Raw genomic sequence first — 25751 nt, 5'->3', positions numbered from 1 at the left:
CCGCTGTGGGGGGGCGGGGGGTGCTGGGGACCCCCAGTCCCGCCCCAGCTGTCTGCCTGCCGAGGCCCGGGCCCCTCCTCTCGGCGGCCTCAGCCCCCTGGCTCGCTCCGCTCCGGGTGCCTGCTAGTTTGCTCCCCTCCGCGCCAGGAGGAGGGGCGAGGGCCGGCGGCTCCCTCCCGGTGCAGGCGCCCGAGCCCAGCGGGGGACCGGGGACCCACCACCGCTGGTCATGTGGGCCGGACTGTTCCTCTGGGCCGCCTGCACTGCGCTCCTGCTGCCCGGAGCCCCGGCCCGAGGCTACACCTCGAGAAAGTCATCCGGACACTTCCTGGCAGAGAGGTGAGAGCCCGGGCTCCCCGGCCCCGCAGGGGGCACACCCCTCGTGGAGTGGGAGGCGCGCCCCGGAACCCCCGGAGCCGCAGAAGGTCGGGGCAGGTCGGGGCATCCTCCGGGGCGCTGTCCACGGGGTCAAGACAAAGACACAGTAACTTGTGCCTCTGGGTGGGTGGCAGCTTTGCGTCCCAGTCTGCGACTGTCGTGGCTAGGACCTTAGGGACACGGAGATCCAGACGCTGGGGGAGCCCGAGTGCACCGGGAGACGCAGACCCCTGCACGGGGACCCCGGGACGTGCCATCTGGTCTCGGCTGATTGGCTTCCGTTCCCGGAACGTGCCAGTGACTGCCCTGGCGGAGCCCTGCCCTGCGCCCCCCGCCCCCGCCCTGGGGTAGCGGATTCTCTGTGTGCGCGGGACGGGGGCGCGGAATGCACCCCTGCGCTGCCCTTTCGGACCCTGGCCGCCCTCATGTGTTTCCTTCCCCCGGGCGCCCCGGGGTGGGGGTGGGAGGGGCGGGCTGTGTGCGTGACTCTGTGCTCATCTCCCAGAGAGGGAACACGGTCCTGGCCCTGGGCCAGGTCCTCAGGGGGCGCGTGGCAGGGGCAGCCCCTCGGGGCTCCCACCACGTCCTCTGTGAGCTCCCTGCCACCAGTTCCTGCTCAGAATCAGCTCTGTGGGGCCCTAGCCACCTGCCGCCTGTTTCCCTGTCACCACCAGCCCTGGCCCCCTGGCTTTTGGGGACCACTCTGGTGGGCGGGCAGATCTCACTCACCTGAAGATGCCACTCCACCAGTATTTTTTCCCCCAGGTACCCTGCCATCTGCTGCTTTGGTGGCACTGCTGGTCCTTCTCAGAGCCTTCTGGGGCTCAGCTGTTGAGCTGTTTAAGAAGCTGAGCCCTCCTACTAGCGTGCTTCCCTCAGAAAGAAAGGGGCTCCTTGGGCCCTGGGTTTTACTGCCCCAGTCTGCCACCTACCTCCCTTTCTAGTGTACATGGCATTTGACATAGATTATGGTCCTTCATGAAGAGGGTAAATCTGGATGGCATGTTCCCACCACCTGGTGCAGGCCAGGTGTTCTCTATAACATGCCCAACTGGCAGAAGGACACTCTCACCTGCTAATTTTCTTGTTTAAAACCCCCAGGATTCATGGCCGTCTGTCCAGCCCTTGAAGGAAATGGATCTACGCACCATCTCTGTCCTCTCTGGGCTTGTATTTATGACTGTGCCATTTCCTCCTTCCTCCTCAGCTTACCTACTGCCTTGACCTTTCCCATGGCATTATCACACTGTGTTCTTGTCACCTGGTTCCTGTCTGTCCAGCATCCCTTGAGGTGAGGACAGTGGCATATTGGTGGCGTTAGTCGAAGCATCCAGCACAGTCTTCTGCTTTTTCTGGCTTTCTGTCCTTTCTCCTGAGCTCCTGTCCCATCCAGTCCCAAAGAGTGTTCCTGGCTAGACATACTCTCAGGTGCCCCTCGCTCTGTGTCTTCTGCTGGTCCCCCTTCTCAGCCTTTTTCCCCAAGAGCCATTTATTACAATGTACAAATAAGTCATAGTGTTCAAGAAGTTGCAAGGGAGACAAGGAACAAATTGTCAAATTATTAAATCATTCATGTGATGCATAAAGCAAGGTGTGAGTGGGGCGAGAAAGTCTCTGTGGGGAGATTCTCACTAGAGAAGCCTCAGCTTCTCTGGGAAGGTGGCTTAGTGGTAGAGTGCTCGCCTAGCATACATGAAGCCCTCGTTTGAGTCCTCAGTACCACATAAACAGAAAAAGCTGGAAGTGGGACTGTGTGGTTCAAGTGGTAGAGCGCTAGCCTTGAGCAAAAGAAGCTCAGGGACAGTGCCCAGGCCTGAGTTCAAGCCCCATGACTGAAAAAAAAAAACAAATAAGAAGCCTCAGTGAAGAGAGCTTGCTAGAATTTGAACTCAGAGCCTCATGCTCTCATTTAGCTTTCTTGTTCAAGTCTAACTCTACCATGTGAGCTGTACCTTCACTTCTGGCTTTTTGCTAGTTGATTGGAGACAAGAGTCAGATTTATCTGACCAGGCTGGCGTTGAACTGTAATCCTCAGATCTCAGCTCCCTGAGTAGCTAGGATTATAGCTGTGAACCACAAGCTTCTGGCAAGAACCTTATTTGTTTGTTTTAGAGACAGTGTTTCACTATGTAGCTTAGGCTGTCCTTGAACTCATCATCTTTCTATCTTAGTGTCATGAGGGTTAGGATTACAGATGTTTACTACTATACCCTACCAGGAAGAACTTTCTTAAGACAAGGTATAGCAAATGAAAGGTCCTGAAGTAGCCCTCCTCTCCTCCCTCCATCCACTGTTGTCTTCCCTTAGCACTGAGCCTCTGTCCTGGCTGCCCTTTGTTCTGTGATCACAGGACAGATCTATAGGAGGCTGGTATTTGTTCTCCCACTCTTTTGTCTTTGTCCCACCTCCAGGACAGACCGTCTGGGTCATTTTTCTTTGGAACCTTCTAGTTCTTCCCAGGACGCTTTGGAAAAATGTACTAACTCATAGCCAGACGGGGGGCTTTCCTGTTGCCGGATCCTCTCCTGATACAGTATGGAAAACATTCTTCTCTCTTGCAGACGCCGACTGGGCCCCCACGTCTGCCTTTCAGGCTTTGGGAGTGGCTGCTGCCCTGGCTGGGCCCCATCCATTGGCAGTGGGCACTGCACCCTGCGTAAGTTCCCATCCCTGCACCTGGGGCTGGGAAGGAGGTGGAGAACTGGTCCCAGGCCCTCACTTGCAGTTCTCCTTTCAGCTCTCTGTTCCTTTGGCTGTGGGAGTGGCATCTGCATTGCTCCCAATGTCTGTTCCTGCCAGGGTGGAGAGCATGGGGCCACCTGCCCAGGTAACGTATGGCTAATGGGAACAATTGAAATAGTATTGAGAATCTGTGCCAGGCACTGGACAGTCAAGAAGTGTTCTAGCTAGGCATGTTAGGTTGGCCTTTTCATGCCCATTTTTTTAGGGGGGGCGGGAGTGGCTTCGAACTCAGGGCCATGAGCTCTCATTTGACTTTTTCATTGATGGTTGGCACTCTAGCACTTGAGCCATGCCTCCAGTCCACCATTTTGCTGGCTAATTGGAGATGGCACCTCAAAGACTTTTCTGCCTGGTCTGGCTTTGAACATTGATCCTGAGATCTTAGCCTCCTGATTAGCTAAGATTATAGGCCACCAACACCAGATTACTCATGTCCATTTTATAGAAGAGAAGATGTGACATGGAAGTTACGATCTTGTCCTTGGTTACCTAACCAGTAAGTGGAAGAGCTGGGTTGCAAGTCAGGCCTGTTTACTTCTAGAATCATCCCTCAACAGATTCTGGAGAAACCCTTGGTCCAGCAACATGGCCTGGGCCAGGGGTAGGCTGAGGCTACCTGGTACACTGTGGTGTTACAGACTTTGTGTTCACCTGTACAATGCCTGTTTTAGAATCGCACGTATCCTGTGGGGAATATGGTTGTGACCTTGCCTGTAACCATGGCGGCTGTCAGGAGGTGGCCCGAGTGTGCCCTGTGGGCTTCTCAATGACAGAGACAGCTGTTGGCATCAGGTGTGCAGGTGAGAGGCTGGGAGAATAGGGGAGGGCAGAATGGGGATTCCTTCTCTTCTGGGAGCTGGGAACCAGGCTGTACTAGGACAAGCTGGGACAGCAACACACCCACCCACACCCCCACACCCCACACCCCCACATACACACCCAAAGGGGATGAGTCCAAATGGGCCTAGCTGGCTTGGGCACAGTCTTGATAACTTGCCTGAAGGAGAGTAAATGGATAAATAGGAGGAATGGGAGTCAGACAGTGTGGAGCCTCAGGTTCCTGAAGGTCTTCAGAGCCATGAAGTATCTTGTTTTTGTTTTGTTTTATTTTTATTTTTTGTTGGTCGTGGGGCTTGAACTCTGGGCCTGAGCGTTGTCCCTCAGCTCTTCAGCTCAAAGCGAGCACTCTACCACTTGAGCTACAGCGCCACTTCCAAGGTGTCTTGTTAACTAATTTTCCTAAGGCGCTGCCCAAGTAGCCAACCCCTCTTGAACAGAACTCCTTTGCACCCCACAGCCTGGTCTTTCTTTTCTTTTTTGGTGGTCATGGGGCTTGAATTTAGGGCCTAAGAGCTGTCCCTGAGCTCAAGGCTAACGCTCTACTTCCGGGTTTTTTGATGATTAATTAGAGATAAACATCTCTGAACTTTCCTACCCAGGCTTGCTTCAAACCATAATCCTTAGATCTCAGTCTCCTAAGCTGTTAGAATTAATTACAGGCATGAGCCACCATCACCTGGCTGGTCTTTCTTAAGCCACCTCTGTAGCCTTATTTCCTGCCTTAACAGGATCCCCAGTTCCTTAACCTGCATCTCCTCCTCCTGATATCTGGTTTAGCTCTACTAGAGCCCAACTGTTGTGGGGACCGTTCTTCCCAAGGGCATGAGTCTCTCTCTCTCTCTCTCTCTCTCTCTCTCTCTCACACACACACACACACACACACACACACACACACACACACACGCACGCACGCACACACACACATACACACACACTGTGCACCAGCCTCATGTGGCTCTGTGTCTTGCCCTCTGTTGTCAGAAAGGTCTGGAGAATCCATGCTCTGTTTGAGTCACTTTTGTATCCTCAGAAACTGCTCTCTGGATCTGCCACCCATAACTAGTGCTCAGTGAACAACATCTAAGGAATGACATTATTGATCATTTTGGGGGATGATACTGGGATTTTTTTTAATTAAAAAAAATCTTCATGACGGGTGCTGGTGGCTCACACCTGTAATCCTAGCTACTGAGGAGGCTGAGATCTCAGGATTGTGGTTCAAAGCCAGCCTGGGCAGGAAAGTTCATGAGACTCTTATCTCCAATAAATCATCAGAAAACTGGAAGTGGTGCTGTGGCTCAAGTGGTAGAGCCCTCGCCTTGAGCTGAAGAGCTCAGGGACAGCGTTCAGGCCTAGAGTTCAAGCCCTACAACCGACAAAAAACAAACAAACAAAAACTTCATTAAACAGAAGGGTTACAGTCACATAGGTCAGGCAAAGAGTACATTTCCTTCTGGACGATGTCACCCTTTCTCTTGCTCTCTCCCAGTTTTTTTCCTTCCATCCCACCCACAAGTTGTATAGGTCATACTGGGATATGCACTTAGGACCTCATGCTCTCTCCACTCACTCGCTCCAGTGACACCACTTGAGTCATATTTTCAATCTTTGGCTATTTGCTGGTTCATTTTAGAGATGGAGTTTTACAACTTTTTCTGCCCAGGCTGGATATCTACCATCCTCCAGGCAAGCATGAGCCCCTAGCATCCAACAACTGTTGATAATTTAACCATACCTCCTGTCCTCTGTCTAAAAGCCTTGAGGGTTAGACTGGCACATTCAGCCACAGCCTCCTCTCCCCACCTGCTCTGTGGGGAGTTAAGGTGCGTCTTGTCCACTTCCACCCTCTGTTGACTCTTTCTGAGGAGGGAAGGTAGTTCCTGGCTGAAAACTTTCCTGGTGCCTGCTCTTTCTGGGGTTTGAGTGGTGTTGTCTCCCACTCGGAGTCATGGCCACTCTCAGAGGGGGGCTTTACAGTGGTGTTTTCTTCCCAGATATTGATGAATGTCTAAGCTCCTCCTGCGAGGGTCAGTGTGTGAACACAGAAGGTGGCTTTGTGTGTGAGTGTGGGCCAGGCATGCAGCTGTCTGCCGATCGCCACAGCTGTCAAGGTAAGGAGACAGAGGAAGGACGGCCACATGGGAGGATGCCACATGGAATGCTTAGCCCTTCTGGCTCCACACCATGTCTTCTCCATGTCACAATGCTGACAGACATACTGTATCATCCCTAGTGTACAGATGGGGAAACTCAGGCTGGCCCAGGGATCTGCCTTTAGTAAGCGGTGGAGTGAGATCTGGGGCCATTGCTGTTAACCAGAAGACTCTAGGCTCCGTTAGAGGGATGGAAAGAGAGGCATTCTGGTGTCTCTTCAGTCCATCATGAAGACCCTACCCTCATGACGTCCTTTAGCCCTAATAATCCCCCAAAGGCCCTCCCTCCCTCCAAAATACCATCACACTGGGAGGAATGCTGAACTTTAGTGAGGGCAGAAGGGGAGGGAGCACAGATCAGTTTCTAGTACTTAGTTATTAGCCTGGTAAGTTCACCCTGTCTTCCTGTTGCATTGGGATGTCTACCTGTCTGCCTTTGCATTGGGATGGAAGTATTCAATTTGCCCTACTTGCATGTTATGGATATCAGACTAAGTGATTTTACGTGAATATTCTTATTGCATCCTTAAAATTATCCTATGAAATTTTACTGCTTGTCTCTACTTTTTTTGAGAATAATTCAATTAGTCCTATTACAGCTGATCATTTTTCTGCTTGTCTTTCGTGTGTGTGTGTGTGTGTGTGTGTGCGTGCGTGCGTGCGTGCGCGCGTGCGTGCGTGCGCTGGTATTGGGGGTTGAACTCAACATTGAGTGTTGTCCTTTGACTTTTCTTCACTTTGAGCCACTTCAGGTTTTCTGGCATTTAATTAGAGATAAGAGTCTCAAGAATTTTCCTTCCCAGGCTGGCTCTGAACCATGATCCTCAGATCTCAGCCTTCTGAGTAGCTAGGATTATACATGTGAGCCACCAGTGCCTGGCTAGTGCTCTTCTTCCTCCTCCCTCCTCCTCCTCCTCCTTCTTCTTCTTCTGTCGTGGGTCTTGAACTCTGAGCTAGGGCGCTGTCCCTGCACTATTCAACTCAAGGCAAGCACTCTATCGCTTGAACCACAGCACCACTTCTGGTTTTCCAGTGGTTTATTGGAGATAAGAGTCTCATGGAGTTTCCTGCCCAGGCTGGCTTTGAACCATGATCTTCAGAACTCAGCCTCTTGAGTAGCTAGTATTACAGGCATGAGCCACCAGCTCCCAGCTGTGCTCTACTTCTTGAACCACAGCTCTGCTTCCTGTTTTATGCTGGTTAATTGGAGATAGTCTCACATTCAGACTTTTCTGCCTAAGGTGGCTTTGAACTGTGATTCTTATATCTCAGCCTCTTGAGTAGCTAGGATGATAGGCATGAGCCACTGGTTCACAGTCCCGAGAGACTTCTAAAACGGGGAAAAGAGTGCCAGCCTTGTCCTTTCCCCTGGCAGACACCGACGAATGCCTAGGAACTCCCTGTCAGCAGAGATGTAAGAACAGCTTCGGCAGCTACAAGTGTTCCTGCCACAGTGGCTTCCACCTCCATGGCAACCGACACTCCTGTGTGGGTAAGGCAGGGACCTTGCTCTATATACTTAGGCGGCCAATCAGGGTGATGGACAGGTTCCACACTGGGACCCAGGAAGTCCATCATTTGCATGTCCTATCTGCTGAAATCTGAAGGGGCTTGAGCCGTTGCCACCATCCACCCTTTGGTTGTCATGGCCTTGGCATGGGAGACCCCAGGCTGCTCATTCCCTGGCCACTGTGTTGCTTTCATCCTGTTCATTTTTTCTTCCGGTCCTCCCCCAGCTTTCCTCTCTGTTCACCTATTTTCTTGGCTGCCTTAGTTCCCCTGGGTAAATAGAACACTTCATGTCCTGGTTCCTCTGGTGTAGAAGGGGACCCCTGTTTTCTCAGCCCATTAGCAGAAATTTCCAGAAAGGGATTAGTATGCTTGGCTCATGGATAAAAGGTGGGGTCCCATGAGCTTGAAAAACACCCTGTTCAAGTTGAGTTAGGTATTCGACCTGGAACTCAATATAGATGCACCGTGGTTTTTTTTTTTGGTGGGGGGGGAACGTGAGATGTTTGGGGATGCTTCTTAGAAAGCAACACCAGGCTAATAGCAGGTTTAGATGAGCTTCAAGCAGGGCTTAGTTGCCCCCACCAGCATGTAATCATTGCTGGCTGAGACACCCACTGAATGACAACTGTATAACCTTCCACGGTGACTGTCACTAGATTCCAGCCCCATTTCCAGCCACATGCGTCACTCCCTGCATCCTGGAGCAGGGACAAACCTCTGCGAACATGGCAAGGAACTCCCACAAACTAAGGGATGGGAGGAAGAAGACCTCCATAGACCCAACAAGGCAGTGAGGCTTTTCCACAGATATCAACGAGTGTCGGAGGCCCCAGGAGAGACGAGTCTGCCACCATTCCTGCCATAACACCGTGGGCAGCTTCCTGTGTACCTGCAGACCTGGCTTCAGGCTTCGAGCAGACCGTGTGTCCTGTGAAGGTGAGTTACAGGCCCCGCCCTCTACACTCAGTTCCTTTCACTAGGCCCTGGCCCCGCCCTCCAGGCCCTGGCCCCGCCCTCCAGGCCCTGGCCCCACCCTCTCGATGCTGGCCCCACTCCTTCAGCCCAGCTCTGGCCCTTCAGGGCCAGACTCAGCCCTCTAAGGCCTGGCTGTCTTCCCAAATCCCCTTCATTTTTTTCCGCCCAGTTAATCCAACATCCCACTTTCTTCCCCTTTCCTTCTTTATCCTTTTCTCCTCTTCTTTCACCCTGTGATGTGATAGTTGTCACATCCCATAGACGGACTCCATTCCACTGTGAGTCCATCTCAGCGTGGAGACAGCTACCTCAGTCCATGGCTAGCTGTGGGCAGCACAGCTCTGATGATTGAGCTGGCCTGTCTCTCTCCCCCTCTTTCCCCACCTTGCTTTCTTTCCTATCTGCCTCGATCTTGAACCTCTTCTTCTATCTCCCCTCCTCATCTTTCTGACCTCTGGACAGTGAGTGTCTATCTGTAGAGAAAAAGCTCTTCCTAGTCCCAAGTGTGCTTGCTGAGTGTGTTGGGGGGGGGGGCAGGAGCCTCCTCATAGAATGGGGCTCATCCTTCATGGATGTCTCTTCAGAGCTTCAGGTCCCACTAGGGAAGTCACAGCTGAGTAACACAGGCCTTGAGGACAGATATTCCCAGGATGCACCCCTGGAGGATTAGAGGCCTATGGGGCTCAGGAGAATGTGTGCCCCCTTTGTGGTAGGGAGGAGAGGAAAGCAGGTGAACTGGTTGGGTAGTGTCTGAAGCCACTAGACCTCCACATCTCTGGCTGGTTACCCCTCCCTGGATTGGGGCTTTCCCAGCCATCTTCCCATGTGGTCACTAACTGCCCAGAGAGTCAGTGAGTTACTGGGGTAGAGCAGAGCCCAGGACCCCCTAGAACCCCGGTCTGCTCTGCTGTCTCCCTCAGGAGACCCTGTGATTCCTTTTCAGCTTCCCCCAAGGCAATATTGGCCCCGTCTGCCATCTTGCAGCCCCGACAGCACCCCAAGATGTCTCTGTTGCTCCCCGAGGCTGGCCGGCCTGCTCTATCACCAGGACATGGAGCTCCTCCAGGGGTCCCAGAGCCCCCTGCAGGATTCAAGACCACCCACCCACCATCTCCCACCCCTGTACCACCCACCACCTCCCCTACCTGGCTGCTGTTCACCCCAGTACCCAGTGCATCCCTGCTGGGGACCCTGGGGCCTCCCTCATTCCTCCAGGGGGAGGCAGTGGGGACCCCTTCTTCCTCACCCAGAGGTCCTGAGAACCCAAGGCCAGAAACAAGCCCAGCTCCTTGCTGGCACCTAGGAACCGCATATGCGTCCGGGAGTCACTGGCTCCAGCCTGGCTGTTCTCAGTGCTGGTGCGAGGTGGGTGTGAGGGGCCAGGGGCTGCCCTGCTGTAGCCTCCGGTCTGGTGGTGGCTGCAAATCTTTGTGCTTCCAGGATGGGGAGATGACCTGTGAAAAGCTGAGGTGTGAAGCTACCTGTTCCCACCCCATTCCCGCCGGAGACCAAGAGTGCTGTCCCTCCTGCACAGGTGAACCACCTCCCTGCAGCCCAAACTGTCCCACACATTCTGGGAATCTCTTGACTAACTGAATAAACCTCATACTCCTGTCCCCCCTCCCTCGGAGATTCTGATTGGTCAAGTGTGGGGCGGGGCCTGGGAATACACTCCCAATCTGCCCTCTGGTGCTGCTGCTCACATGGCCAAACCTAGGCAAGCACTGTACTTACTCACTTGAGCCATATCCCCAGCCCATTTTTGCTTGTAGTTTGTTTTTCAGATAGAGTTTTTTTTTATTCTTGCCCAGGTCGACTTTAGCCAGCTTCCTGCCATTGCCTCCCTCACTGCTAGGATGTCAGGCATGTACTACCACACTCAGCTAGTTTTAGAGATAGGGTTGTGCTAGCGTTTGCTGATACTGGCCTCAAACTGCGATCCTCACCGTTTCCATACTCTTCTTTTGGTTTCATGAAGTGTTGAGGTGGAATCCAGGGCCTTGTGCATGCTGGGTAAAGACTCTCTACCACTGAGTTCCATCCCCAACTCTGCAAGGCCCTCATAGGAAACCTCCCTCTCATCTTTGTGCTTCCTTCCTGAGCTTCATTCATTCAGTGAGGTGCTTCTAATCCACTCTGCCATCCCCTGTCCCTGCCCCCAATTCCCCTGTGGCTGGAGGAGCCATTTCATCTTCCTCCCACGGGTTGGAGGTAGGGCTTGATTGGTAGAGTGCTAACATTAGAGAGGTCCCAGGTGCTATCCCAGCACTGCAAAGACAAAACAAGGTACTTCCTACAGACATGTACTTTGTGATTTTTCTTAACAGGAATGGTGATCTTTTATTGTGTTCTCACTGTGTATTGTAGCCTTAGATGGAAAGTACTGAGTATTTGAACTCTTTCCAAGGCCTGGTTTTGAACACAAGGCTGTCTGGCTGCCTGTCCCATGGGAGTAACGCACCCTTTCAAGACAGTCGTGGCTCTAATGTGACATCAGTGAACCCCCCTGGGGCCCCTGTGGGTGGGCTCCTGAAGTTGTCTCCTGGGCGGTTCCCTAGGACCACCCAGTTCAGGCAGCCAGCATCCGCCGCTGTGGGGACACCCAGGGCAGCAAAAGCAGCTCCAGGGACTTTATGCCTGGAAAAGTCAGGCGACCTGGAGTTTCCTCGTCTTTGAAGAGGTTGAGGCCTCTGCCTCTGGTTTGTCTTTCAAAGGCTGCTTTCACAGTGGCGCCATTCGAGCTGAGGGAGCCGTGTTTTCACCTCCCAACGAGAACTGCACCGTCTGTGTCTGTCTGGTAAGCTTCCGAAGAGTCCCCAGAGCCTCGTGGGTGTTTTCTTAACCTTTGGGGGTTTGAGAGGAGGAGGAAAGAGACCGGATGTTAAAGGTGAGTCGTCTTGAAGGGTTCTCAGGTTGTGGAGCTTAGTCAGAACTTGTCGGATTTAGAAGGGAGGAAAAGCTGTTGGTTGGTGGACTCAGCAAGGCTTCTGGTCTGCAGAAAAGAGTCAAAGGCAAACAGGGTTCATCTGTTTGTGAAGGGAATGGATGAAACTCCTTTAGAAACTCCCCCTGTTCCCTCCCCACCCCCTTCCCCTGTTTCTCCAGCAAACTATTTGCTAGCACACTAAAGGTATCCACATCTGGGTGGGAGAAGGTCAATTAACACACTTGGTTTATTAAGAATACTATATAGTCTGGGTGTGGTGGCACATACACCTGTAATCTGAGCTGTTGGGAGGCAGAGGTAGGACTGAGGTTTGAGGCCAACTCAGGCAAAAAGTTAGGGAGATCCTATCTTAAAGAACAAGCTTGGTGTGATGGTATATGTCTATAATCCCAGCCACATGGGAGGTGAAGGAAGGAAAATCATAATCATAGGCCAGTTGGGGCAAAAGTTGAAGACCCTGTAGGACACATACTAAATGCAAAAAAAAAGGCTGGTGCAAGTGGAAGAGCACCTAAGCAGCAAGCATGAAGCCCTGAGTTCAGCACTTCAGTACTGCTAAAGAACCAACAAGAGTGTTTTGCTTTAGGGAAGTGCACTTTTCCAGAAACTGTAAGCACCTACTGTGTGCCCGAGGCTGCTATGTGGATTTGATTCTGGACACCTGCTGTATGCTAGGCACAGGCTGGTGCCCAAGGCCCAGGCAGTGCCTCAGACTCAGCATTACTATCCCTGTTTTACACTGCAAAGACTGAGGCTGGGAGGTGGCAGGGCTGGGAATGAGCTGAGATCTCACAGTCATCCTCTGACCATTTTATTTTTATGTTTTTAATTTTTATTATCACGTAGCTGTACAAAGGGGTTTCGATTACAGAAGTCAGGTAATGAATACAGTGCATTTGATCATTGTCACCTTTTCCATTGTTTATCTGACCATTTTAAAAGTTGACTCCTGATCTGCATGAGGGTAGACACATGGCAAAAGACTGGGCATGTAGGCAGCTGTTGACACCCTTCATCAGAGCTTTCCTGCATGTCTGGTATACAGCCAGCAAGCCTGGTACCTTCCCATCCATCACCAGTGGAGATACTGAGGCTCAGAGATGCAAAGTCTTTTGCCTAAGTTCTTATGAGGGGAGGAGTAGACATTAGAACTCAGGTCTTGCTGATTCCACAGTTAGAGGTTTTTGGCTTTTTTTCCCCTTAACTTCAAAATTTTAGCATAGCTGGGCAGTGGTGGCTCATGCCTGTAATTCTAGCTACTCAGGAAGCTGAGATCTGAGGATCATGGTTCAAAGCCAGCCACCAAAAAATTGGAAGTGGCGGTGTGGCTCAAAGTGGTAGAGTGCTAGCCTTGAGCAAGAAGAACTCAGGTCCCGGCCTGAAGCTTAAGCCTCAAGACTGACAAAAAATAAAAAAAAATAAAAATTAATGTAACATTTACTTGTTTTATATTTTGGTGGTACTAGAGTTTGAACTCAGGGCCTGCTAGGCAGGACTTTACCACTAGAGTCACACCTCAGCCCTTTTTTGCTTTAGTTATTTTTCAAGTATAGTCTCTCCCTGGATTGTGATCCTCCTATTTGTACTTCCTCCTACAGCTGTATCGCTGGGATGATAGTTGTATACCACCATAGCTAGTTTTTTAATGACTGAGATGAGGGTCTCTTGAACTTTCTGTCCAGGTACTTTTTGTCCAGGCTGGCTTTTGAATTGTGATTCATTCTCCAGATCTCAGCGTCCTCAGTAGCTAGGACTACAGATATGAGGCACCACATCCGGCATTAAAGTTTACTTGTGTAATTGGTTCATTGACTACCGAATAAGAGCCACTTGGGTCAAGACCTGGATGCTCATGAATGGGTACTGGAGCCTTTTTATCAGAAGTCACCTGGCTTTGCAACATGTCTTTTTGTGTAAGGATGGTGGTCTGATCTTGCCCAGGAAACCATGTATCTTGGAAAGAAGTAGTGGTCCTCTAGCCTCACCATACTAAATACCAGGGAGTGTTTCCAGGGACCATGTGGCATTTCAAGTGTTCTATAAAGTCCTTCAGGCAGCTGTGCTTTTGGAAAGGCATGGTGTAAAATAAGTGATGCGCTGGTGGGCCAGTGTCCTTGCAGGTCAGAAGAACGCTGTCCTACCCTTGTCCCACCACCTTCTTTTGTCTCTGAAGGCTGGAAATGTGTCCTGTATCTCTCCTGAGTGCCCTCCTGGCCCCTGTGACACGCACCTGCAGTCAGATTGCTGTGTTTGTGTCCCTGGTAAGTGACCGACTGTGCTGGGGAATTTGGTCCTCTCCTCTCCTCTCCTCCTTCCCCTCCCCTCTCCTCCCTTCCCCTCCCCTCCTCTCTCCTCCCTTCCCTTCCTCTCTCCTTTCTTCTTCTCTCCTCCCCTCCCTTCTCCTCCCCTCCCCTCTCCTCCCTTCCCCTTCCCTCTTCTCTCCTCCCCTCCCCTCTCCTCCACTTTCCTTTCCTCTCCTCTCCTCTCGTCCCTTCTCCTCTCTTTTCTCTCTCTATCTCTCTCTTCCCTCCCTCCCTCCCTCCCTCCCTCCCTCCCTCCCTCCCTCCCTTCCTTCCTTCCTTCCTTCCTTCCTTCCTTCCTTCCTTCCTTCCTTCCTTCCTTCCTTCCTACCTTCCTTCTGTTTCTGGGGTTTAAACTCAGCTTCAAGCTTACTCAGTTTGCTTTGCTAGGCTGATGCTCTACTACTTGAGCCACATCTCCAGTCCAGCTTTTTTTCTGGTTATTTTGGAGATGAAATCTAGTGAGCTTTTCTGGGGGGCGGAAGGGGGGCTGGGCTATCCTTGAATCTAGATCCTCCAGATCTCATCCTCCTAAGTAGCTAAAATTACAGATGCAAGCCACTGACACTAGGCTGGGAATTTTGATTGTCATGTGTCCAAGGGTCAGGTGTCTTTTCCCTGATGGGGTAGGGAGAGTGAGTTTGACTTCTGTGATCCAATGACAGCGAGAGTGCTTGTTCTGTTGAGCACTTATGTGGTTTGAATGCCAGACTGCTTAGAGCCTCTCCTGCCCCTGACCTCAGGATGCCCCTTGAACATGGGCGGGACTGGGTTTGAGTTCACCTGTGCAATTGCTGTCTTTAGATGGAGAAGGAGCTTTCTTTTTTTCTTTCTTTTTTTTTTTTTTTTTTTTGTCGTGGGCCTGAACTCTGGGCCTGGGCGCTGTCCCTCAGCTCTTCAGCTCAAGGCTAGTGCTCTACCACTTGAGCCACAGTGCCACTCCCAGCCTTTTCTGCTTATGTGGCGCTGAGGAATTGAACCCAGGGCCTCATGCATGTAAGGCAAGCACTCTACCACTGAGCCACCTTCCCAGCCCAGAAGGAGCTTTCTTAACCCACTGATGACATAAATGCGTGGTTCTCTTTTCTGAGATGTCTTATCACCATGATGGAAATTCCCTGTCAGTCCTGTGCCCCTTTTTGAGTGTGGCACCTGCCAGCACTATATTGCCACAGGGAGAGAGAGATCTGTTCATTGCGCCCTTGTATAGATAAGAGAACTGGCCCAGAGAAGTCAGGTCATTGCTTAGAGACAAACAGCAGTTAATAGTAGAGCAGAACTTGATCTGGTTGTGTGTGTGTGTGTGTGTGTGTGTGTGTGTGTGGTGGGGGGGGGAGGGTATGTGTGTTCTGGTTCTGGAGCTTGACTCAAGGCCTGGGTACTGTCCTGAGCTTTTGTGCTCAAGACTAGCACTCTACCACTTGAGCCATAGCTACACTTTCTGCTCTTCTGATAGTTAATTGGAGATAAGGTGTCACGGACTTTCCTGCCTAGGCTAACTTTGAATTGCAATCCTCAGATCTCAGCTTCCTGAGTAGCTAGGATTACAGGCGCAAGTCCCCGGTGCCAGCTCATCCTAAGCTTTAAGCAGTAACTTGGTTTGTGCCTGGGGTTTGGAGGGGAGGAGAGCTCTGCGTGTGTGGGAGCTGCTCCCCTCACCCCCTATACCCACTTGTCGCCATGGCCTCTTGTTGCCTCAGCCCCAAATCCCTGAACCCCCTTCTCCCTTTCTCCTCTGCAGTGAGATGCTATTTCCACGGCCGATGGTACTCAGATGGGGCTGTCTTCAGCGGGGGTGGTGATGAGTGTACCACATGTATCTGCCAGGTAGGGGTCGCTGAGGACCTGGTGCTTGTGCTGGGGAGGGGGTGGGCAACACAGGAATTTACCCAGGATTCCTTGTCTGGTAGAAGACAGCCTGTCACACAGCAAAAGGGAGATTGAGGTAGACTCACTGCCAAATCACTGCAGCTGCCTTGAAGTTTTGCTATTGATAGAGTACCTGCTGGAGGCACAGTTCAGCACAGGACGGCCCCAGTCTCAGGCCCATCCCATGAGCAGCTCCACAGTAGGTAGGAATGGGGTCACAAAGGCTGGCTGGGCTGCCTCAGGCATTTCTATGCACATGGGGGTAAAGGACCCCTCTCCACTGTTAACTCTGGAAGATGGCTACAGTCAGCCAGGGGCAGTTCTTAGGAGAGGGCTCCTGCTGGAGTTGACAGCCCTTGGCTCTGGATTTGGGAATGCTGCCACAAAAGGAGGTGATGTGGTCCAATTGGTGCCTGGGAAGGACCAGAGTGAGGGAGGGTGCTGGTGGCTCATACCTGTAATACTAGCTAATAAGGAGACTGAGATAGAGGGATCACAGTTCAGAGCCAGCCAAGGCAGACAAATCTGTGAGGTTCTTATCTCTAGTTAACCAGCGAAAGGCTGGAAGTAGAGATGTGGCTCAAGTGGTAGAGCACCACCTGCCTTGAACCAAAAAGTCAAGCAAGAGTATGAGGCCTTGAGTTCAAGCTCCAGCACAGGTATGTGTACATGTGTGTATGTGTATGTATGTGTGTGCGTGCGCGCGCACACACACACACACACAGACACACACAGACTGGAGGGCAGGAGGCAAGAGCTGATGGATATATTCAGATGAGGAAGAGCAAGCGATGGAGGCCCAGGCAGGAGTAGGTATACTTAGTGTTCTCACAACCCCTTCCCAGCCCAAGAAGGACTGTTCCTTCTCTTTTCCTTCCTCTTTTCCCTGGAGATTTTTTTTTCTTCACACTTGTTTTTTTGTTTTTGTCAGTGGTGGGGCTTGAATGCAGGGCCTGGGCATTGTCACTGAGCTTTTGTGCTCATGGCTAGCACTCCGCCCACTTTAAGCTACAGCTCTACTTCTAGTTCTTAAGGAGTTAGTTGGAGATAGGGGTTTTCTTGCCCTGGCTGGCTTTGAACCACAATTCTCAGATCTCAGCCTCCTTGAGTGGCTAGGATTATAGCCTGAGCCACCAGCACCTGACTTTTCTCACACTCTTGCTTAGCTTGTTTACCCAAAGCTCTACCACTTGAGCCACACCTCTACTTTTAGCTTTTTGCTAGTTAACTGGAGATAAGAGTCTTTTGGGTTTGTTTGCCTAGGATGGCTTCAAACTGCGATCCTCAGATTGCACAGCCTCCTCAGTAGCTAGGATTACAAACGTGAGCAACAGCCTCCGGACTCCCCTGGAGAGTTCTTTGTCACTGTTGACTTGAGGCAGAGGGAGGAGGGTGGCAGCCCTCCAGCCTCCTCTTCAGACCCCTCCAGCCCTCACTGAACTCACCCTTGGCTCTTTTGCAGAACGGGGAGGTAGAATGCTCCTTCACACCATGTCCAGAGCTGAACTGCCCCCGGGAGGAGTGGTGGCTGGGCCCTGGACAGTGCTGCTTCACCTGCCAGAAGCCCACACCTGCTACAGGTGAGGCCTTGCCAGGAGGCACCAGAGCCGGGCTCCTGGGGAGGCTGGGCAATGTTAGTGAGCATGCGTCTATGTAAGTGCGCATGCTCGTTTGTGTTAGCATCTGCTTGCATGGTGGTATGTGTGTGTGTCTGTGTGTCTCTAGTGTCTGAGCACAAGGTGTCATCTCGTGGGGTGGCGTTGTGCTGTATATCTGACAGGCAATTCTGCCCCTGCCTTTTTTGTGTGTGTGTGTGCTGGTATTGGGGCTTGAACTCAGGGCCTGGGTATTCTCCCAGAGCTTTTTTTGCTCAAGACTGGTCCTCTACCACATGAGCCACAGCTCTACTTCTACTCATTGGAGGTAAGAGTCTCACAGATTTTCCTGTGCTGGCTGGCTTTGAACTGTGATCCTCAGATCTCAAACTCTTGAGTAGCTTAGGATTACAGGTGTGAGTCACCAGTGCCCAGCTTCACTGCTTTATTTATTTGGTGCTGGGATTTGAACCCAAGGCCTCAAGCATGCTAGGCCAGCACTGTACCCTGGGGGGTCACACTCTCAGTCCTCTGACCACTGTCTTGTCCTCACTGTCCCCTGGCCAGGCTGCTCTCTGGATGACAATGGGGTTGAGTTTCCGATTGGACAGATCTGGTCGCCTGGTGATCCCTGTGAGTTATGCATCTGCCAGGTGAATGACAGCCTGCTCGCCTTCAGCTGCTTTCCCCGGCTGCCCCGAGGGGACCCCTGCCTCTGGAGGCCTGGCCATCTCTGTCCTGGGCCAGTCTCTTTCTCAGACAGGGTTAGGGCTCATGGCCTCCTGTTCTTGCTAGTTGGTGGAGGACAGCAGAGCTTGGTGATCTGCATTGGGAGCCACACATGTCTAGGCTTGTGCAGGGAGTGGCTGCCATAAAGGGGGACCTCCTAGAGGAGGATGTGGGGCGAAGTAGAGGAGCTGGAGGTTTAGTTCTCAGAATGAGGCTCTTGCACCCACAGTGGGGAGCATTTTGGGGAGCCCTTGTTAGTCATTCATACTGTCTCTCAGGCCCGGCCCATATCTTGGGGTTCAGAGCCTGAATTTTTCTTTTCATTTTTGTGTTGGCACTGGGCTTGAACTCATGGCCTGGATGCTGTCCCTTAGCTTTTTCTGTTCAATGCTGGCATTTGAGCTTCAGTTCCACTTTTGGCTTTTTGCTAGTTAATTGGTGATGAGAGTCTCACAGACTTTCCTGTCCAGGCTGGCTTTGAACCGTGAGCCTTAGATTTTAGACTCTTAAGGAGCTGGAACTATAGGCCAGAGGCACTGGCCTCTGTTTTTTGTTTTTGTTTTTTCTTCAGAGCTTGCATTTTAACCTTCAGGCCATGTCGTACACTTGAGGATGTGAGAAGCAAGGCCCTCAGGTGCCTCTAATGGCCTTTCCTTATACCATGGGTCCCACAAAGCCAAGCATGTGTCATTGGATGTTGAGGTGGGAGAAGAATCCATTTTCTCCTGTTTCTCCCCTTTGGGGCTGATTTCAGGCTCTCATTTTACAAGAATAAAAGAGCCATAAACATCCTGAGTCTGAAAAGAAAAAAAAAAAGAAGAAACCTTGTATGGCATTTTGGTCTTCTGAAATAGGCATTTCCGGCAGAATAGTTTTCTATAAAAATAGGATTTTATTGTTCTCTATAGGTTTGGGGTGAGCTAGGGTTCCAGGGAAACGAGAGAAGAATGCGGAGGGGGCGATGGCGCAGCCTTGGCGGCTGCAGCAAAGGAACAGGAAGCCAGGGAGACCAGAATCCCTGCTCTATCTCCCTCCCCCAAGATACAAATCCACTGGGGAGGCCTTTCCCAAGCAGCTGGTCCTGGTGGTAGGAGACCCGCCACCCCTCCGGCTCCATCAAGGCATCCTAAAGGATAAGCCACGGCCCATGTGCAGCATCAAGTGCCCTTTCTTTCCCGAGGGGAGCAGGCACTGGTGTCCCAGCTGCGGTCTTGGTGAATTTGTTTTCTTCCTTCAGGAAGATGGCTCGGTGAGCTGCAAGAGGACAGACTGTGTGGACTCCTGTCCTCACCCCATCCGGATCCCGGGACAGTGCTGCCCAGACTGTTCAGCAGGTAACAGGCCCCACCAAGGGCCCTCCTCTAAGAACTGACGCTGGCTGATGGCAGTCACTGTCCAGAGACAGATGACGGGGGCCGTGATTACGTGTAGCTCCGAATACAATGTCAAATAAAATTTCCTAGTGTTTCACCTGCTCTTTATTTTTTGGCACGACTGGGGTTTGAACTCAGGGCGTCTAGCCTTGTTAGGCAGGTCCTATGCGACTTGAGCCATACCTCCAGCTATTCTAGTTTTGAGTACTTTTCCAGTTGGGTCTCAGTTTTTGCTGTTACTGGCCTAGACTATTAGCCTCCTTTTGACACTTTTGGCAAAGCTGAGATGATAGGTATTTGCCACCATACCCAGCTTCCTTTTTTTTGATGTTTTTTTAATTGGTCGTGGAGCTTGAACTCTGGGCCTAAGTGCTGTCCCTGAGCTCTTCAGCTCAAGGCTAGCATCTACCACTTGAGCTACAGTGCCACTTCCTTTTTTTTTTTTTTTTTCTGATGGTTAATTGGAGATAGGAGTCTTATGGACTTTCTTGCCCGGGCTCACTTTGAACCACAATCCTCAGATCTCAGCCTCCTAAGTAGCTAGGATTATAGGCATGAGCCACTGGTACCGGCCTTTTTTTTTTTTTTTTTTTTTTTTTAATTGATTGAAAGCATGGGCCTTGAATCTTCCAAATCTCAGCCCTGAGGACCTAGGTTTTATAGGCATGAGCCACCGTGCCCGACGAATCTGCTTTTATACTTAACCATGGATGATTTATCACAGCAAAGTGGCCTTGTTCAGATCCAGCCTCTAGGGGTATCAGGAATGTGAAGGATGTGGGGGAATATTCTGGAAGGTAGAATGTAAGGTTGACTGAGTGGAGAAGGGCAGCTCTCGTGTGTCTTCAGCACCCCCTGTGTCTCCCAGTCCCTCTGCCTGACTCCCCCACAGCCCTAGCATCCCTCTTCCCATCTTTGGGGCAAAGCCACTGATGATCAAGACTCTGTGGAGCCCAATGTGGTAGTATATACCTGTAATCCCACCTACTTGAGAAATGGACATTGGGAGGACTACAGTTAAGAGTCTAGGCTGGGGAAAAAAGTTAGCAAGACCCTCTTCTCAAGCTGAGCACGGTGGTACACATCTGTGATCCCAGCTACATGGACAGCATAAGTAGGGGGATCAAGGCTGGCCTGGGTAACATGCAAGACCCCATCTAAAAATATGTAAAAACAAAAGAAAGCTAGGAGTGTGGCTTAAGTGATAGGCCACCTACCTAGCAAGTGTGAAGCCAAGTCTAAACCCCTGTATTGAAAGAAAAAAACCCCTGTGTTGAAAGAAAAAAAAAAGCCACTGGGATCCCCTGGCTGATTCCAGTATAGAAACAGCAATCACAGTTCCAGGTAACTTCTTGGGGGAAGGGCATGGCCTGAGCAGATAAGCTTCTGACCTTTGCTCTGGCCATCAGCCTGAGGGCCACTGGCAGCTGCTTACTACATGTTCTGTCTGTCAGGCTGCACCTACACAGGCAGAATCTTCTACAACAATGAAACCTTCCTGTCCCTGCTGGATCCATGTTTAAGCTGCATCTGCCTGGTAGGTACTGCCCCTGTCTCACCTCAGCCCTTGGAGCGCCCAACTCCTATGTGAACTCCCCCTCTCCCCCTGCCAGAGGACAAAGCTAGAGCCCCAGAGAAGCCTGGCTGCTGCATCCTGGGGAAAGTCGACTCCCTCCAACCTGCTCAGGCTTAATCTTTTCCAGAGCCAGTGAGCCATTTTATTTTAAATCCTGGCTGACAGATGTTTGTGGGTGGTCAGGGAGAATCTCAGGGGACTGACCTCTAGCATGAAATGTGCCCTCTAGGACTCTTGCTAAGGATGGAGGGTAAGAGCACAAACCCATGGCTCTAGGTTTGGCCTTTATTTTTATTTTAGCACACTTGAGGGGGGGAGGTATCATGCCTATAATTCTAGCTACTCAGGAGGCTGAGATCTGAGGATCAAAGTTCAAAGCCAGCTGGATAGGAGAGTCCATGAGATTTTTATCTCCAACTAACCACCAAAAAGCCAGAAGTGGAGGTATGGCTCAATTGGTAGAGTGCTAGCCTTGAACCAAAAGCCAAAGGACAGCATGTAGGTTCTGAGTTCAAGCCCCAGTACTGACACATAGAGAAAAACCACCCAAAATGCCTGTACTTGGGATGTTGCTCTGTGCCAGCCCCTGTTTTAAGTCCCTTAGAGAATCCATTGGAAAATTCTTTCTAAGTTAGAGAACCAGGGTGCAGGGACAAATTAATCACAGTGCCTGGAACTGAGCCCTGGCATTTCAGGTTCACTGCAGGATTTGTACATGTACCCTTTAACCATCCTGTCTCAGTGTGAAAAAGCCTGTTAGGTGTGATTGAGTATTTGGAAAAATGAAATTGGAAAGTCCCACTGCTTGTCATGCTGAAACTTAATGTCAGATGGGACTGCTCTGCTGGCGGTGGTGGCACATCTCTGATAGTCAGTCTGCCTTCACTGTGTACATGCACACAAAAGGACACGGTCTATAGAAAGATTAAGAAACCATGAACATGGCTGTGGCCTCTGAGTGCTACTGTGAGTTCATAGCCCTGTATCTCAGGGAGCTTTGCTTCAGGCTGCTGCTGCTGTTGTGCATGCTCATATGTGTGTAGTCCTGGGCTTGAACTCAGGACCTGGGCACTGTCCCTTAACATTTTTGCTCCAGGCTGGCACTCTACCACTTGAGCCACAGTTCTACTTCCAGCTTCTTGGTGGTTAATTGGAGATATGAGTCTCATGTACTTTCCTACCTGGGCTGGCTTTGAACTGCAGTCTTCAGTTCTCAGCCTCCTGAGTAGCTAGGATTACAAGCATGAGCCACAGAGGCCCAAATCAGGCTCCTTTTTGGGTGTGCTGGTCTTGGGGCTTGAAGTCAGGGCCTGGGGACTATCCCTGAGTTTTTTGCTCAAGGCTAGCACTGTACCACTTTGAGTCACATTTCTACTTCCACCCTTTTGGTGGTTAATTGGGAGATAAGAGTCTCACGGACTTTCCTGCCTGGGCTGGCTTCAAACCTCAGAGCTCAGCCTCCTGAGTAGTTAGGATTACAGGTGTAAGCCACCAGCGCCCAGTATAGGCTCTTTCTTCCTGCCTAGTTTCTGTTTGTATTTTCATTGTGCCTGGAATGGAACCCAGGTCCTCTCCTGTGCTCAGCAAGTACTGGACCACACTGAACCACAGCCCAGTCCTCCCTCAGGGTTTTGAGGCTTGACCTTCCTGGACAGTTTATATGCTTACTCAACAGGTACTTGTTGACAGATGAACTCGTGGTTAAAGCCAGGCCTTGTGAGGTGTCTTCTAAGAAGGAAGGAGTCTAACTATGTCACCATGGCCACCCCCAAGTCCCTGTCCCTCTCCCCTGTACCACCCTGCATCCTGTTCTACCCAGGCCATCTCCCATGATGTGACATTGCCAGCTCAGAATAGGCCTTGGTACCAATACCCCAGGGTTGCACTGGCAGCATTCAGCAAAGGGCCTTGTCCATTTTGTGTCCTGCAGCTGGGTTCAGTGGCCTGCTCACCTGTGGACTGTCCCATTGCCTGCACCTACCCTTTCCATCCTGATGGCGAGTGCTGCCCCGTGTGCCGTGGTGAGTGGGCCCTGCCACCCTGAACCTGAGGCTCCCGGGCAAGCCCAGCTCTTATGGCCTGTCTCCTCTGCCTCTGCAGACTGCAACTATGAGGGGAGGAAAGTGATGAATGGCCAGCTGTTCACCTTGGATGATGAGCCCTGTACTCAGTGCACGTGTCAGGTGAGCAGGCCCGGGGCCCTGGGGGACTGTTGCTTGCTACACACAACACCCTCTGAGGTGACCTAAGTTCACCTTTTGTATATCAGTGTGTGTGTGTGTGTGTGTGTGTGTGTGTGTGTGTGTGTGTGTGTGTGCCAGTACTGAGGCTTGAACTCAGGGCCTTACATTCTTGCTTGGTTTTTTGACTCAAAGCTGTTGCTCTACCACTTGAGCCACAGTCCTCCTTCTGGCTTTTGGGTGGATAATTGGAGATAAGAGTATCATGAACTTTCCTGCCTGGACTGTCTTTGAACCATGATCCTCAGATCTCAGCCTTTCTGTGCTCAAGGCTAGTGCTCTACCACCTGAGCCACAGCACCACTTCCGGCCATTCCTGTTTATGTGTTACTAAGGCTTCATGCATGCTAGGCAAGCACGCTACCACTGAGCCACCTTCCCAGCCCTCTGTTCATCTTTAATGAATTGCCACAGCACCTTTGCATCTGGACATCTCCCCTGTCTCTGTGGAGATCCAGATGAAGTGAACCCGACCATGGCTGGCATTGCCTCTTCCCTGGCAACTTCCTATGGGTTGGGGTGGGTGGGATGCCCTGCCTCCCTCACGAGTGTCTGCTTTCCCCAGCTGGGAGAGGTGAGCTGTGAGAAGGTCCCCTGCCACCCTGCCTGCATGGACCCCACCCTGCCCCCGGAGGACTGCTGCTCCTCCTGCCCAGGTAAGCGGCCCTGTGTCCTGGCATTTCATCATCTCTGTTTTCTCCTTTGCTCCTCTCGGAGACACAGGACTCGGGGAGAAATCTGGGCTCAGAGAGGGAGAACGGCTCATTCAAGACCACACATTCATGGGCTGGGAAGGTGGCTCAGTGGTAGAGCGCTTGTCTTGCATGCCTGAGGCCCTGGGTTCGATTCCTCAGCACCACATAAGCAAAAAGAAAAAAAAAAGCCGGAAGTGGCGCTGTGGCTCAAGTGGTAGAGTGCTAGCCTTGAGCTGAAGAGCTGAGGGACAGCACCCAGACCCAGAGCTCAGGCCCCACGACAACAATAGCAACTAGAGAGAGAGAGAGAGAGAGAGAAACTTACTGCCTTTCCATTTGCTTAAAAGTTGCACTTTAATCATTTCCTTGCATTGGGCACCAGTGATCATGCCTGGAATCCTAGTTACTCAGAAGGCTGAGACTTGAGGATCGAGGTAAGAAACAACACCCAGACAAGCAAATCAGTGAGACTCTTATCTCCAAATAACCAATGAAAAACTAGAACTGAAGACATGGTTCAAGTGGTAGAGCGCCAGGGTAAGCAAGCCAAGAATGTGAGGCCTTGAGTTCAAGCCCCATCCTGTTGGAAAAGAAAGAAACCCCAAATTATTACCTTTCTTTCATGCACCATTAGCATGCAAAACCCATAGTTTGATGTGGGAGTTCAGGCCTCTTTCCTTCCTTGTCAGTCAGTGATACTGTGATACTCCTTTTGCTGATGAGAATATGGAAGGAATTCTGTACCTTGGGGAAATCACACTGTGAATGCCTCTCTCTATTCATAGTTCTTTCTTGGTTATCTGTCTCTGGTGGCAGGAGTGTGTCTGTCCTAAAGCCTGTCAGCCACCTGTGAGAACCCTTGTGCCTCTGTTTCCCACCTCCCTCTAGATGCCCTGTTTCCTCCAGAAGAAAGGCAGGAGCTCTCCCCTCAGGGAGACCTGGGGCACAGCAAAGCTGTTCAGAGCCTTCATGGAGACACTGAGGTCCTTGTCAACTGTAGTTCCTGCCCGGGACCCCCACCAACATCACCTTCAAGGCCAGCACTCCATTTCCTCCAGCTGCTCTTGAGAACAAATCTGTCCAATGCACAGACGTTACCCACAGGGCCTCCTGAAGCCCAGGCCTCAGCTTCTTCCCCTCCGGGGCCAAAGGCCACTTTTCCAGGGGAGTCTGGGGCCTCCCAGCCCCCTTGGTCCACCTCAAGGTCTTCTGTCCCTGCAGGACCTTCCACTCTACCTCCAACCTCTCTAGGGACTCTTGGGCCACCTGTCACTCCAGAGAACTCCTTCTCTGCCTCTGGGGCCCAAACGGTATCCAGGTGGCCTCTGCGTGCCAACCTCTTGACTGAAACTTTGGGACAATCCATGATGGACCATGGCTCCTCAGAGACCCCCAAGATCCCCCTCAGGCCTTCCAGACTCTCTGTGGCCCTTGTGGCCACCACCCATCTTGGTCCCCAGCAGCCTACCACCGGGATCTCAAGAGAAGATGAAGAATCTACCGTCTGAAACTGGTGCCTGGACATGGTGACAGAAAACACGTGGGTGGGGGGTGTGCAGGGCCGGATTGGGGGGGGGGGGGCTTCTGATAGGAATGAAGCCCCTGGGCTAGATGTGGCCTTGTTCCTGGGAAGCTTTTGGAATGGGCTGAGAACTGAGTGGACTGCCAGGGTCCTCCCTGAACCTCAGGCTGGCTCATCCTTCGAGAAGTTTGGGGCTGCTGAGCCTCGGCCTCTCCTGGAGGAGACCCACTAGGGGCTGGCATCCCACTAAATTGTTCTACCAGTCATCATGAATCCTTCCCTGAAGTGTCCTGATTAAAGGTTGG

General features: G+C 51.5%; 1 protein-coding gene across 1 annotated transcript; it reads left to right on the top strand.

Annotated features, from left to right (window-relative positions):
- The first annotated feature begins 229 nt into the window (after nt 1-229).
- Vwce (von Willebrand factor C and EGF domains) lies at nt 230-25432 on the top strand. The gene is made up of 20 exons (XM_042676330.1): nt 230-339; nt 2940-3034; nt 3116-3205; nt 3792-3920; nt 5955-6071; nt 7489-7605; nt 8433-8561; nt 9544-9965; nt 10041-10134; nt 11315-11397; nt 13721-13808; nt 15589-15674; nt 17179-17296; nt 17879-17964; nt 19278-19374; nt 20868-20950; nt 22920-23010; nt 23090-23172; nt 23795-23885; nt 24813-25432. The coding sequence occupies exons 1-20, from the start codon at nt 230-232 to the stop codon at nt 25430-25432; spliced, it is 2829 nt and encodes a 942-aa protein (XP_042532264.1).
- The last annotated feature ends 319 nt before the right edge of the window (nt 25433-25751 follow it).

The sequence above is a fragment of the Dipodomys spectabilis genome, unplaced genomic scaffold (genome assembly GCF_019054845.1).
Source record: "Dipodomys spectabilis isolate Male_0828 unplaced genomic scaffold, ASM1905484v1 ptg000030l, whole genome shotgun sequence".
NCBI lineage: Eukaryota > Metazoa > Chordata > Mammalia > Rodentia > Heteromyidae > Dipodomys > Dipodomys spectabilis.
The sequence above is the reverse complement of the archived record's forward strand: the minus strand, read 5'-3'. Positions and strand labels throughout refer to the sequence as shown.